We start from the raw sequence: 13279 nt of genomic DNA, 5'->3' as shown, positions 1-13279 counted from the left end.
TGGGCCCTATTTTAACGATCTAAGTGCATGGTCTAAAGCGCAAGGCGCAGGTGTACTTAGTGCATGTCCGAATCCACTTTTGCTAGTTTAATGATGGAAAAACGGTTGGCGCGCCTGGCGCATGGTCTAAAAGGGTGTCCCTATAAAATTGTCCCTATTCTCTTACTGAGTAATGGGTGTGTTTTGGGCATAACGTGCAATAAACCAATCTGAGTCTCATCTCCCATTCCCTTTAAGAGCCAGTTGTGCTCGCGCCATGTCGGATTTGCTATTTACACGGCGGAATTTGCAAGTAATCTTTTACATTGTAATCCTTTCATTTTTAATATTTGACATGTTTGTGTGCTGCTGCGCGTCCCTGTGTGTGTGATAAGCAGAGTGTACGCGCGTTGTGGACCCGCCTATACTAACGCGCTCTTTAAATAACAAAAAACGACTGCGCCATTGACTTTAGACCAGGCTTTAGTTGGTCAATGGCGCAGTCTATTTCAGTTGCCTCAAAATAGCAACGCGCCAGCAATGCGTCTGAACACACCTCGTTTTCAGACCAGCACGCCCATGGGCGCACAAATGGGCTCAAATGCATTTGCTATTTAAACAACGTGGCGCAGGACGTGAAAATGATAACTGCATCGGGCTGAAGCTAGCAAAAAACACTTGCGTCGCGCCTGGTGCCGCATTGCGTTGGGTGTATAATAGGGCCCAATAAAGTGACATGTTATGCACATTTTTGATGATGTCTTTTAGGAGTACAAGAAGGATGTGTGCCATTCCGGGTTGAATTTATAAGCCTTTTACATTTCAAATCAATTGTTGAATTTGAATTTCAGTTCTTGAATTTAAACTTAAAATCCTGAATTTGAATTTAATTTTAAATTCCAAGTTAATTCTTGATTTTGAATCTAACTTTACTGACGTAGAAATCAGGTTGTGGAATTGACATTCAAATTTTTAATATTTTTTATGAAATTATTGAATTAAAGTGAATTGAAATTAGAAGAAATTCAGTTTAATAAAATAAAATAAAGTTTGTCAAGACAAACTTTGATAGATTGACTAAACTTTGTTTGAAGTTTGAAAGTTTTACAGGTTTTAGCCAAAAATATCATTAGCCACTGAACCGTAATGCAATTAATTCCAGCTTCCTATGTGGTTTAGCTATTTCAGCTAATGAATTAAAAGATTCAGTTCTTAAAATTCTGAATTTTGTCCAAACTTGGAGTACAAAGCAACAAGAACTGTTTAAAACATGAAGAGATCTTGAAAGCCACATACTTCTTATTATTGTTGGTTCCTCAGTTCCTAAACTAATTTAAATTCACCACAAGCACCTTGAAACACTAACGTTTCGTGAACCCACGTTCAACCACTCTATTTCTGATGCATCAAAGCAATTGCCAGGACTTTTTTCTGTTCTAAGTTCAAACATGTTTAAACATTTCCACTTCTTCTTGCAACATCACCCTTCCACAACACTATTTGCAATGCTTTTCATGTGGAGGTCAAAGCTGCGCTTGATGCTTAAACCCTGATGTGAGTCACGTGAAGGGGCCTTAACGCTCTCACTTCGCCGATGAGCACAAAACAGCAGCCGACCATCATTTAATTACTGTTCCCCTTCATCTGAGAACTCTCAATGTCAGACTGTTTCTGTCATAATGAAGACAAACGCTCCTTACAGCCCTGATTTGTCAGCTTAAACTGCTGGTGTCCAGAGGAAAGAGGCTATTTGTGAGTGTGTATATGGGGTTCATGGGGGATGTATGTGAGGGGATGTGGCAGGGGTTACATTCCTCCAGCAGCTGCTCCTCATTTCACCTCATTCTCGGCATCTTACATTTCGTAGCAGGAGGTTCAGGGGATGATCAGAGGGGGTCTTTCTTTGTGTGTCACTTACAAGAGACAGATACAGTAAACGCACCTACTACTTAGACCACAAGTCAAACTCAAGACCCCTGCGCCGGATACGACCTGCCAGCAGCACTCTTTATAAATGCTCAAAAAACTGATATTTATATATGAACTCAAATTATGCTTCAAATCCACTGTGGTTTGTGCTTCCGCAGATCAAGTTACATTCATTATTTTACATAATATTTAACTATTTGAAATAATATTGGCACCAGTACATAACAATTATAGTATGTTTACTATACAGCTCTCTAGAGTACAGCATTCTCCTCTCAAATCAATATTTCACATCCAGTTATTTATTTACAATTGTATTAATTTAAGCTGCAGTTTGGTCAGAACAATGCTAACAAAAATAAATAATGAATACACTTTTAGTGTGATTAGTGCGATTATTAAAAATAATGTAATTATTTACTGAAAGCAACAAGACACTTCAGCAGCATACATATTGTGTAGCATATATCAACTGCTTGATTATTATATTGTTGGAAAATGTTTGTGACGGCACCCATTCACTGCAGAGGATCCATTGGTGAGCATGTGATGTAATGCAGAATTTCTCCAAATCTGTTCCAATGAACAAACAAACTCATCTACATCTTGAATGGCCTGAGTGAGAACATTTTTAGTAAATGTTCCCTTTTGGGTGATATTCTAAAGTATTATTATAAACATTAACATCATGATTTTCTGTAAAGCAGCTTTTGTATTCTGAAAAGCGCTAAGCAAATAAAATTTACTTGACTTGAGGTTGAGAGTTACAGTGATTTTATCACAGGAAAACCACTATAATAATGTTATGGCATATGGCGCAATGGCTAAATGCAATAATATTTCTGAACCTACCACCAATCACCCATAATTCACCAGGAGAGGTGTGCAGTATGTGTACAGCAGCAGCACTATGGGAGCCTCTGCAGTGAATGGGTGCCGTCAGAATAAGAGTCCAAACAGCTGATAAAAACATCACAATAATCCACAAGTAATCCACATGACTCCAATCCATCAGGTAACATCTCGTGAAACAAACAGCGATGTGTAAGAAACAAATCTAAAATATGATTCCACACTCAATTTCCTCCAGTTTAAAAGTCCATCACCTGTTGTCCTCTTACTTTAAAATCCACTGACAAATGTGTTTAGAGCTGTGGACTGTTTGGACTGTTTTCGATTGTATATACGGTGCTTGATCTGTGCATATTTCTCTCCTGATTCAGACGATATGATTTTTTCAGTGGAGAAAGCAATACTATGGATAGAGGACTCTTTTGAAGTTAAAAAATGGATGGTTGCATGTGGGAGGTGATGGACAGATGGCTTTAATGTCATCCAAATTGAAACATGTCAGGGTCCACACAAAAATAAACAGCCAAGTCCTGAAACGCTGCTCTGCCCAGAAGTAAATAAAAGCAGCCTCTACATGGCACGGGTTATCAGTAGAGTAAAACCAGATTGTAACCTAGATTTCTGAAAAACCTATTTGGACTTCCCTGTGATGGAAAGAGAAATTGAGGAACAAAGAAACTAGGGTAGTGAGTACAAATAAAAACTATTGTGATGGGGAGCTGAAGGAATTTAACTGGAAACAGAAGGGAAAGAAACAAGGGATAAGCTGTACTGTTTTTACTGAAGTTCTCCTAAATGTAACTAACTTTCTGGACATCTGAACAACTGAAAATTGTTATCACCAACATATTTTACCCTACTCTCCTCTACTGTAAATTCATATTCACATAGTATTTGCATTTGATCCCTCCATCTATAGCTGAAGCTACTAAGCACTGCATCAGAGAGCAGAGAGCTGTTTGTCTCTTACCATCTTTGTTGCTGGTGACAGGGATGTTGTGGACAGTTCGGAGTTTGAAACAGGAGCCGGTCAACACTTGTAGCTCTACTGAACTCAACACACAGGCCTGCAGGTCTGAAACACACAAACACACACACACACACACACACACACACACACACACACACACACACACACACACACACACACACAGTGAGCTCTACACATCAAGGTTATTATCACTAATTAAAACTATTAAAAACATTTAAAAAAAATAAAGCTGCAACAAAAAATAAAATATAAACATTACGTGAAAAACCACATGAATCACCAAAATTACTAACTGGAAATTAACTGAATTAACACTAAAACGGAAATAAAATAAATTAAATCTAAATAAATAAATAGTGAGAGTTTACTATAATATTAGGATATACATTTTCAATATAACTTTTTTTTTTGTGATTATAAATAAACCATCTTTCTGCCCTTTTGCTAAGTTTGCTGAGGCCCCCTAGTGGACCCCATAGCTAGTGGACCTAGTGGAGAGCAGTACATGAGTGGTAGTGGGGCCAAATCAAGAATGAAGGATAGCGTCATTTTGTACTGATGATGTGATATTGTAATGAATAATAAACTGATGCTTTAATAGAACAAGACATCTTACCTTTCTTCTGCAGTTTCTGAATGCTCTCCCTCCATTCTGACCTCTCATAATCTGAGGACAGCAGGAACAGGTAGCTCTGGAGAGAGAGAACGAGAGAAAGTGAGCTCAAGAAAAACAATAGCTCCCTCTACTGGAACGCTACAAACAGCAGAAACACGTCATTTAACTGCTAAATATTTAATGTAACATCCAACCAAACAAGATATCTGAGAGATCATGTCAAATAAAAATCACACTAGCCTCCCACACAGAATAGCGTAGAAAATCAGATGCTTGTGCGATGCGGTACCTTGCCGTGTTTGTTGTGGATGCGGAATGGGATGGTGGGGGAGTGTAACAGCAGGCACGACTCCTGCTCGTTCATCTTCTTCCTGAGACGATCCACATTACGACTCTGAGCCTTCTGTGCTTTCTGTTCACACACAAATCAATCTGATATTAGTACTTTAAAAATGTGCTTACAGGCAAAATATGCCTGAGACATCTGTCAGCTTGTGTTTCTCAGATACTAACACACACAGCAGCCAGTATGACTGTAATCAGTAATCTGCATTTCAATCAGAGAAACTTCCTGCTCTCATTAGCCCTCTCTTTCCTTCTCATTCTCTCTTATTACTCTCAGAACGGAGTTAAAGGTGCAATAGGTGATTGTCTTCAGAAACATTTTTTGTTATGCTGGTTGAAAGTCTCTTCACATCCCGATAACAATCATTAAGTTAAGTGGTCTAAATGTATTTATCTGTATTTATATATTCTGTGGAAGGCGTAGGATCAAGAAATGTTCGTCCAATCAAAATGCTCGGTCCGAGCGTTTTAATATGCTTTCCTACCTGCCTGTCAACGTATGTATTAGCATACCTCTGCGCACCGGGTTCGCGCAGACAGGATATGTCATCAGCGTGTTCACGCACGCTGTGCAGACAGAGCGAAAATGGCAGACAAGCATCAACAACCGGATCTTCCCTCCTGGTATTGTAGTACTTTTAAAGTTTTCTCACCGGTGAATGACACATGATGTAGCCCAGCGGTTAATCCAGTCCTCACGCCAGCTCGTTAGAAGTGAGCTACGTGCATGAACTGTGTTCCGATCGATATGAGCCCTACACAGTGTTCACTGCTCCCTACTCCCTGAGCGGGGGAAATCCGTTGAAGTTTACTTCACTTCGGAACATGGGCTGGAATTGGGAACCGCTGATGTAGCCTATTGTAGTAATGTTGTCTCTGGTATTCTGGTCTGAGTGTAAATGCGTTCAGGGGGCGTGGCTTTGGACGGCGATTGCAGGGAGGGTGGGACGTTCGCTTTCAGTGCTATCAGGCTAAAGTTAGCATTTTCCAAGATCTCCTACTGCACCTTTAATTAAGAAACCAAGAGCTCCACACAGCAAAATTGCAAATTGAAATCCCCCGGCTGATTCTATGCCAATGTACAATAGTGTCCAAAAGTCTGAAAATGTTTCTATTCCATGGTTTTCCATATCAGGACATACTAAAAAATCATCTGGTCCTTGGCAGGTCTTAGAATTTGGAAAATAAAACCTCAGATGAACAACAACACATGCCATATCACAAAGCGCCATTATTTATTTAAAAAACTAGGCCAAAATGGAATGGAAAAGCTAAAGGTGACAAACTGAGGATATATATATGTGTGTATATATATAAAAGAAATCACTTATGCATACCAAGGTTGCATATATTTGATATAAAAATATTGCAAAAGTAAAAATAATACGTATTTTAAAACAATCAAATTGTGAAATATAATTTACATTTATAATAAATGTTCTACTTTAATTTATTTTAAAATGTAATTTATTTGTGTGATGTCATCGCTGAATTTTCAGCATCCAATACTTCAGTCTTCAGTGTAACATGATCTTTCAGAAATCATTCTAATATGCTGATTTGATGATGAAGAAACATTGCTTATTATTATCGATGCTGAAAACAGTGGTGCTACCTAATATTTTTGTGAAAACCATGATTTTGAAACAGTACAAAATGTTTGTTTGTGAAGTCAATTCAAAGGAAATTGTGTCTTTATGTTTGTGTGTCTGTGAGAGTTTCCATTTGGGCCGACGCTGTCCTCCTCTCATTGTGTGTATGAGCTTTACTGGAAATGATGTTATCAGGCCTCCACAGCTAATTAAAGACTCCAGAGCCCCACTGCTCAGTCCGTTAGTGTGTGTGTCAATGTTATATTATATCGTGACACAATGGAATGGGCTACATGACTGTGGTGCAGTAATCGCTCCCAGAAGAGACACCCTGACAATCCCAGGAGCGAGTGCTCTCAGAGGGGAACTCGTTTGATTCTCTCATTGTCAGCTAGCATAAACAAACCCGCTCACACAGCGAAGTCACCCACGTTACCGAAGCTGAGAGTTGGGGTGTCACCTTTCCTCTGCGTGTGAGGCACTGCCTCGCTGACCTCGGCAATTGTTGGCAACAATGGAAGCGGGCGGTCTAAGATCTGTCTAAATGTAAACTGTGACCTGCTTCAGCAATGCTAAACATCAGTAAACAAACCACAAAATCCACTTTCTCCCTAATTCCAAACAGAGGCCTACAAAGCAATGCTTCCGAGTCTGGCATGACTTGAGATTGAAAAAGACTGATAATTAAGTGAAGAACCTCAAAGTTCTTTGTAGACTATGACCATTTCTTTAAACTAAGAAAAAATGGTTCTTTTAAGCACTGTTGTCTGAAAGGTTCGTTAGGATACCAAGAACAGTTATTTCATGGCATCGCTGCGAGAAAACAAAAAATAAATAAAAAATAAAATTTGGTGCAAACAAAAACATACCAAAATCATTACTTATTTCACTTTAATTGCAATGAATAGGTTCTTTTCATTGCCATTAAAGTGAAATAACTGAACATAAACAGGGGCCTGAGAAAAATGCGCATTTTAGAAGAAAATTTAGAACGGCACTTAAAGGCTTTTGCATCTGATCTATATTTGTAAAACAAGATTTTCTTAAGAAGCAAAAAAAAAAAATACTGAGATCCTTGGAAGGGCTTTTTTTGAAAGCATAAACATCTCTATATTTTGTTACATATAAATAATTTATCAAAACTGACCATAAAGATTTTTACAGTTATATATACTGTATATATATATATATATATATATATATATATATATATAATTCATGTAAGAGAAACTGTACCTTCTCTTTCTGGATCTCACTTTTGATGGAGGAGATCTTGATCTTCATCTCCTCAATCTCATGCTCAGGGAGCGTCTGGACGTGAGGGAGAGAATCCGAGTCATCCAGAGTCTGGAAGCTCAGATCAGCCAGAGGGATGTACCATTTACACTCATACTGCTGATGTCTCCTGAAAAACACACAGAGAAATGTTTAAATGTCAAATAGGAGCATATTTTAAATTGACAACCATAGTATATTTATATATTAAGTATATCATTTGAGTGCATTAAGTGTATAATTTGCTCCTGCTCACATACACAAAAACACATGCCTCGTGATATCTTTCTCTTCCTGTCCTGACGGGAACTGACTATGTGGAGACTGATGTAACTAATTAATCTAAGCACTTTCTATTATGAAATGAAGAGTACACACACACTCGCACACACACTTCAGGGATCAAAATGTGTTTCCACAGTCGAAATGCTTGATAATGCGCTCTTATTATGAAATGATTATGATGCCCAGCATGGCTTTGCAGCAAAATATAATCTGCTCATCATCATGCATAACAACCAATTAAAATCATCTTCTGCCTAATTCAGTCTGATTAAGATGCTGAATACTTTACAGTCTCTGTCAGTGGTGAGAATAAAATCCAGAATTGAATGTCCCAGAGTAGACTATACATGTAGTAAATTAAGACTGTGTTTAAAAAAGACTGGTGTTTAGTATACATATTATGTGTGTTATTCTTCTGGGAAAGCTTTAGTTGCAGAAACACAGATCTGCATCAGGATAACAGCAGCTATCAATCAATATTACGGATTTCTTTGGCATTGTAACCACGACAACAACAGAGTGACAAATGAGGTTGCACCTTTGTAAATCAAAACACTTCATCTACTGGCACCAAACCAGTAGAGTGTGGTATGCATGAGTGGGTATAACATAAAATGAGAGAGAAAGTGAGTTTGTGTGTGAGTGTCCATGTTCATACCCAACTGCGGTCTTTTTCATCTTGGCACAGAGCAGAAGGTCTGTGAAGAGGAAGACATGACGGAGTTTACGCGACCCCTCCGACACCTCCACCAGGAAGCCATCCTTCACCAGCTGACGAACCTGCCAGAGACACAAAACACCCACCGTTACTTCCTGTGGACTCATCAGAGCAGAAGCACACAGAACACGTGCGCTTTTGGAAAGCCGAGGGATGACAGAGGTCATGGACCTGCCTGCAGTTACACAATTCATCACTGACACTGTACAGCTTGATCATAAAAAGTGTTGACACTCAAACATCAAATATTTATTTTAAATAAGTGTGATGAAGAAGAGTGAGATTATGTTAATACATAAATACAGTTGATCCACTCATACTCCCATGTGGATGATGAGCTCATCAAACAGTCATAGATAGAGGTTGGGAGTTCATGATAGAAAACGAACATAAATGATAAACAAAAGAGAATTCCCCCCCCCCGGCTCCAAAACATTCCAAAGTGGACCAAAAGTTAATAATAAAAGTCAAGTAGGCAAACTGTCTTCTTTTTTTTTTTAGAGATGCATTTCCTACAAGTATCATTGGTCAATGATCACAAGTTCCATTGCTAACAATATAGTTCCAGTGAACATTAGCTAATAGCATTACAAAGCTGTGTGGCTACAACTACAGCTCTCCAGCTGTATTAATAGTTTCCTGTTAGTATGACATGTGGACTTAAATAGATTACTCTTCATCAAAAAGCAAGCTAACACGCAATTCAATCTATATCTTTTTTTCCCATAAATATATACAATGCACAGCATAAATGACTACACCCCCTCTGAACAAATACAAAATATATATTTTCTTTACGATCACTAATACAATTAATTAAACGATGGCAAAATTTAAAGGTAATAAACATATACTTAATAAAAACAGAGAAACATATGTCATTTATATCTATAAAATAAGTAACTTAACCAGTTTTGTTTAATTTAAGGCTTGCGGAAATGAGTACACCCTAGATTTAATTAAACAAATATATAATATTCTAGTACTTAGTGTGTTCTCCATAATTTTTAAAATACTGCTCTGACCCTTCTTGGCACAAAGTGTACAAGTTCATGAAAAATTTTCACATCTGTCCTGTTTAACTCCTGGAGGATAACCTCCTTAATGCCCTGGTCTTCTCTCATCTCTCATCTCTACAGAATCCCCCGAAGGTGCCCAAGAGTGTTAAGATTGGGTGAAATACTTGTCCACTGAAGGACTTTCACCTCGGGAGAATGTACTGTATATAGTCATTGTCATGATGAAAAAATGCCCAACAATGCAGGGAATGAGGAGAGGGTAGCGTCTTCTGTTTCAGGTTTTTTAATTCCATCACACAGTGGTATGCGAATTCATGACAGCATTGATAAAGCACAAAACGCACCCCTGAATGATTGCAATTCATAATTGATTAATCTGTTAATTGATTAATAGTCAGGTAATACAAAAGAAAATTTGATTCTTTTAATAAATTGAGACTCAACTGAGGTGGTCTTGGACTGACGGTTTTGCTGTGGGTACAAGTGCAACTGGTGCAGTGGGAACGAGTGCAACATAAATGCCTCAAACTGAAACTAAGTACACATACCAGGTGCCAAATTTAAAAGCTATTAATAAAGTAGGTGTGAAAACACTCTTAGAAAGGCACTGGCACCTCACCTGCCTTACAAATGCCTCGTTCTATAATTTTGCATATACAATAGAGAACTGTTTATGTAAAATACAGTATATTGTATGCTCTTTCTCTGTCGGTAGAGACACACAGAGTCACACACCTCTCCCTTCGGTGTGGTCACGGCAGTCCTGCGCGGGTCGATCTCTTCATTGATGCTGGACAGGAAGTTCTGGGATATTCTCAGAGCATCCTGAAGCAGAGTGAAGTCTGGATGATCCTTAGGAGTGTGTTTCAACAAGTCCTGAAAAAAAGTAAATAAAAATAAAACAAACAGATAACATATCTGAGATTTACAGTATGTTTATTCTTTAAGTGACAATCCAAATATTAAAATAAATGTGACCCTGGAGCACAAAACCAGTCATAAGTAGCACGGGTATATTTGTAGCAATAGCCAACAATACATTGTATGGGTCAAAATTATAGATTTTTCTTTTATGCCAAAAATCATTAGGATATTAAGTAAAGATCATGTTCCATGAAGATATTTTGTAAATTTCCTACAGTAAATATCTCAAAACTTCATTTTTGATCAGTAATATGCATTGCTAAGGACTTAATTTGGACAACTTTAAAGGCGATTTTCTCAATATTTAGATTTTTTTGCACCCTCAGATTCCATATATTCAAATAGTTGTATCTCGGCCAAATATTGTCACATCCTAATAAACCATACATCAATGGAAAGCTTATTTATTCAGCTTTTAGATTATGTATAAATCTTAATTTCGAAAAATTTACACTTAAGACTGGTTTTGTGGTCCAGGGTCACAAATTAGATAAACATACACTACAGTTAAAAGTTTGGTTAGTAAAAATTTTAAATGTTTTTCAGAAAAGTCTCTTATGCTCACTAAGGCTAAATGTATTTGAAATATATGTCAGAATACAGTACATCAAAAACAGCAATATTGTAAAATACTACTACAATTTCAAATAATGTTTTCTATTTGAATATATTTGAATTTTTTAAAGGTTCCTCTCATGCAGGTTTTACAAGTTTTGATGATATATATCTGGATTTGTAATATCCTTAAGATCCATGACGAAAAGCAGTTTTGACATGTTGATACTGGTATTTTAAAGCATATGATGATCTTTACACAGTAGAATTTGATAGTCAGAGCGCCTCTTTATGGCATAGAACACACTTAATTACGGATTACAGGTCAATATCTGTACAAGGCCAAAATGCCATCACAGATAATAAGCTAATACTTAACATGCAAAAACAATCTTTCAAGTTAACAAATCAAGTGTTTTTTTTTATTATTATTATTGACAAATATCTATTGAGTTTGATTAACTTGGTTAAATTATAAGACTCATACAGTACAAATAGAGTACAAACATAATAGCCTGTGAATCTGCCTTAGTAAAGGTGACCTTACAGTTTTAAACCTGACTACGTGCAATCAATAGACGTATACATTTTTAGCGAGAGAAACTCACATGCAAGACTAGAGTGCTGCGAGTGACACGGTCAATAGGCTTGTAGAGGAGAGCTGCAAAGACAAACATTAAAGAATTATTTATAGAGTCATCATAAGTCATGAAATATCCTTTTATACAGTAAGATGTATAAGAGCTCAACTAAAAAAAACATTCATACTTCCAATCATACAAATGCTCCAAACAAACCCAAAGAGAAAAAAGAAAAAAAAGAAATACCCTTTCCCAAACTCTATTACACAGCTGACTGAGCAGCCAGACACTACGGATAATAGCATCATCTCTGAGCACTTCACAAACATGAGCATCCAGGACAAATGAATGCAAATACTGAGAGGAGGCTCAGTTTATGTCTTTAGCTCTCTGTAAATCCACACACTCTCAATAAGCTGACAGATTGAGAGAGAAGGAAACGCATATCTGTCAGCTCACAGTATCATGCCCTACCTCTAGCCATATCTGTGATTCTGAACACTGCAGTGGGATATGAATACCTCATACCATATACCCTCGACCTAGCTCCTGCTATTCTGTTCCATTTATCCACCTCATTTTGCAATGCAGAAGTAAGCTATTTTCTTTAAATGTGCAAGACTTCCAATTCATTAGCCGCTATAGGTAAACTACTAACTAGTAGGAATGTGCATCTCCATAACTGAGGCCAATGCGATGCGAATCTCAATGCAGAGCAAAGAATACAATACAGTAAAGATACATATGAAGCAGCTACCGATGCGATGCGATACAATTCACATTATTACAATGCAGTGTGATCTGATTTCAATTCGATTCGACACAATGTGATTTGATGCAATACGATGCAATGGAAAAAATTAGGGATACCCGATATTGGATTTCTGCCGATATCCAATATGCCGATATTTTTCCAACTCATTTTGCCCGATAGCCGATACCGATATATTTCCTTTTGTTTGGAAACAGCACAAGTCTCTCCTGAGCAGGAATTATAAACAAATAATTTTTAATTTTGGTTAGTTTTAACAAGAACTTATTTGTTAGAATTAAATAAACAACAATGAAATTATTTTATAATGACAGTACATTGAAGATTTGAAAATAACTATAAATAAAAAATTTTCTCAGAAAGATACAGTGGTAGCCTTAACATTTTATTTTAACATTTAACATTTGTAAATGGTCTAAAGCAAGAGTTGTAAAATTCTGAAAATCTTTTAGAGCTCATAATTTGTTTAAAAATGTAACATATTACACATTAATGAATAAATCAGTATATATAAAATTATTTAATTTAAGTGACAAATATTATTGGTGTATTTTGCTTTCATTTTATTAGAAGTAGGCCAACAGCGCCCCCTACAGAATTAAAACTCCTTACCGAACGGGCATTAGGACCCGGGGGAGGCTGCCACTGCACGTGCTATTACTGTTGACTCTATCACACACCGAACGCGTCATTCTGTACCTGCATTCTCAGTTTAAATGCACCCAAAACAGTGAATCTAATCATCATTCCAGGCAAAACTTTGCTTCAAGAATGAGCTACACTGCTGACGTGATCTAATCGCTAGCACACCCTGAGCACATGTGAGTTAATGTATTCCTCTTATCG

The 13279-nt window shown here is 37.3% G+C and overlaps 1 protein-coding gene across 2 annotated transcripts in view; it reads right to left on the bottom strand.

The window, feature by feature from the left end:
• The window catches only part of abr (ABR activator of RhoGEF and GTPase), a 204277-nt gene that overhangs the window by 65755 nt on the left and 125243 nt on the right, over positions 1-13279 (bottom strand). For both annotated transcript variants that reach the window (XM_016517311.1, XM_016517313.1), the window contains exons 7-13: positions 11689-11741; positions 10337-10477; positions 8523-8644; positions 7541-7709; positions 4657-4779; positions 4368-4443; positions 3731-3835 (exon numbers count right to left, since the gene is read on the bottom strand). In XM_016517311.1, the coding sequence (XP_016372797.1) occupies positions 3731-3835; positions 4368-4443; positions 4657-4779; positions 7541-7709; positions 8523-8644; positions 10337-10477; positions 11689-11741 (789 nt within the window). The remainder of the gene's footprint in view (positions 1-3730; positions 3836-4367; positions 4444-4656; positions 4780-7540; positions 7710-8522; positions 8645-10336; positions 10478-11688; positions 11742-13279) is intronic.

This window comes from Sinocyclocheilus rhinocerous, unplaced genomic scaffold (assembly GCF_001515625.1).
Source record: "Sinocyclocheilus rhinocerous isolate Xijiao unplaced genomic scaffold, SAMN03320098_v1.1 scaffold1319, whole genome shotgun sequence".
NCBI classification, from domain to species: Eukaryota; Metazoa; Chordata; class Actinopteri; order Cypriniformes; family Cyprinidae; genus Sinocyclocheilus; species Sinocyclocheilus rhinocerous.
Note: the sequence above shows the minus strand (reverse complement) of the source record. Positions and strands in the feature narration are given on the sequence as shown.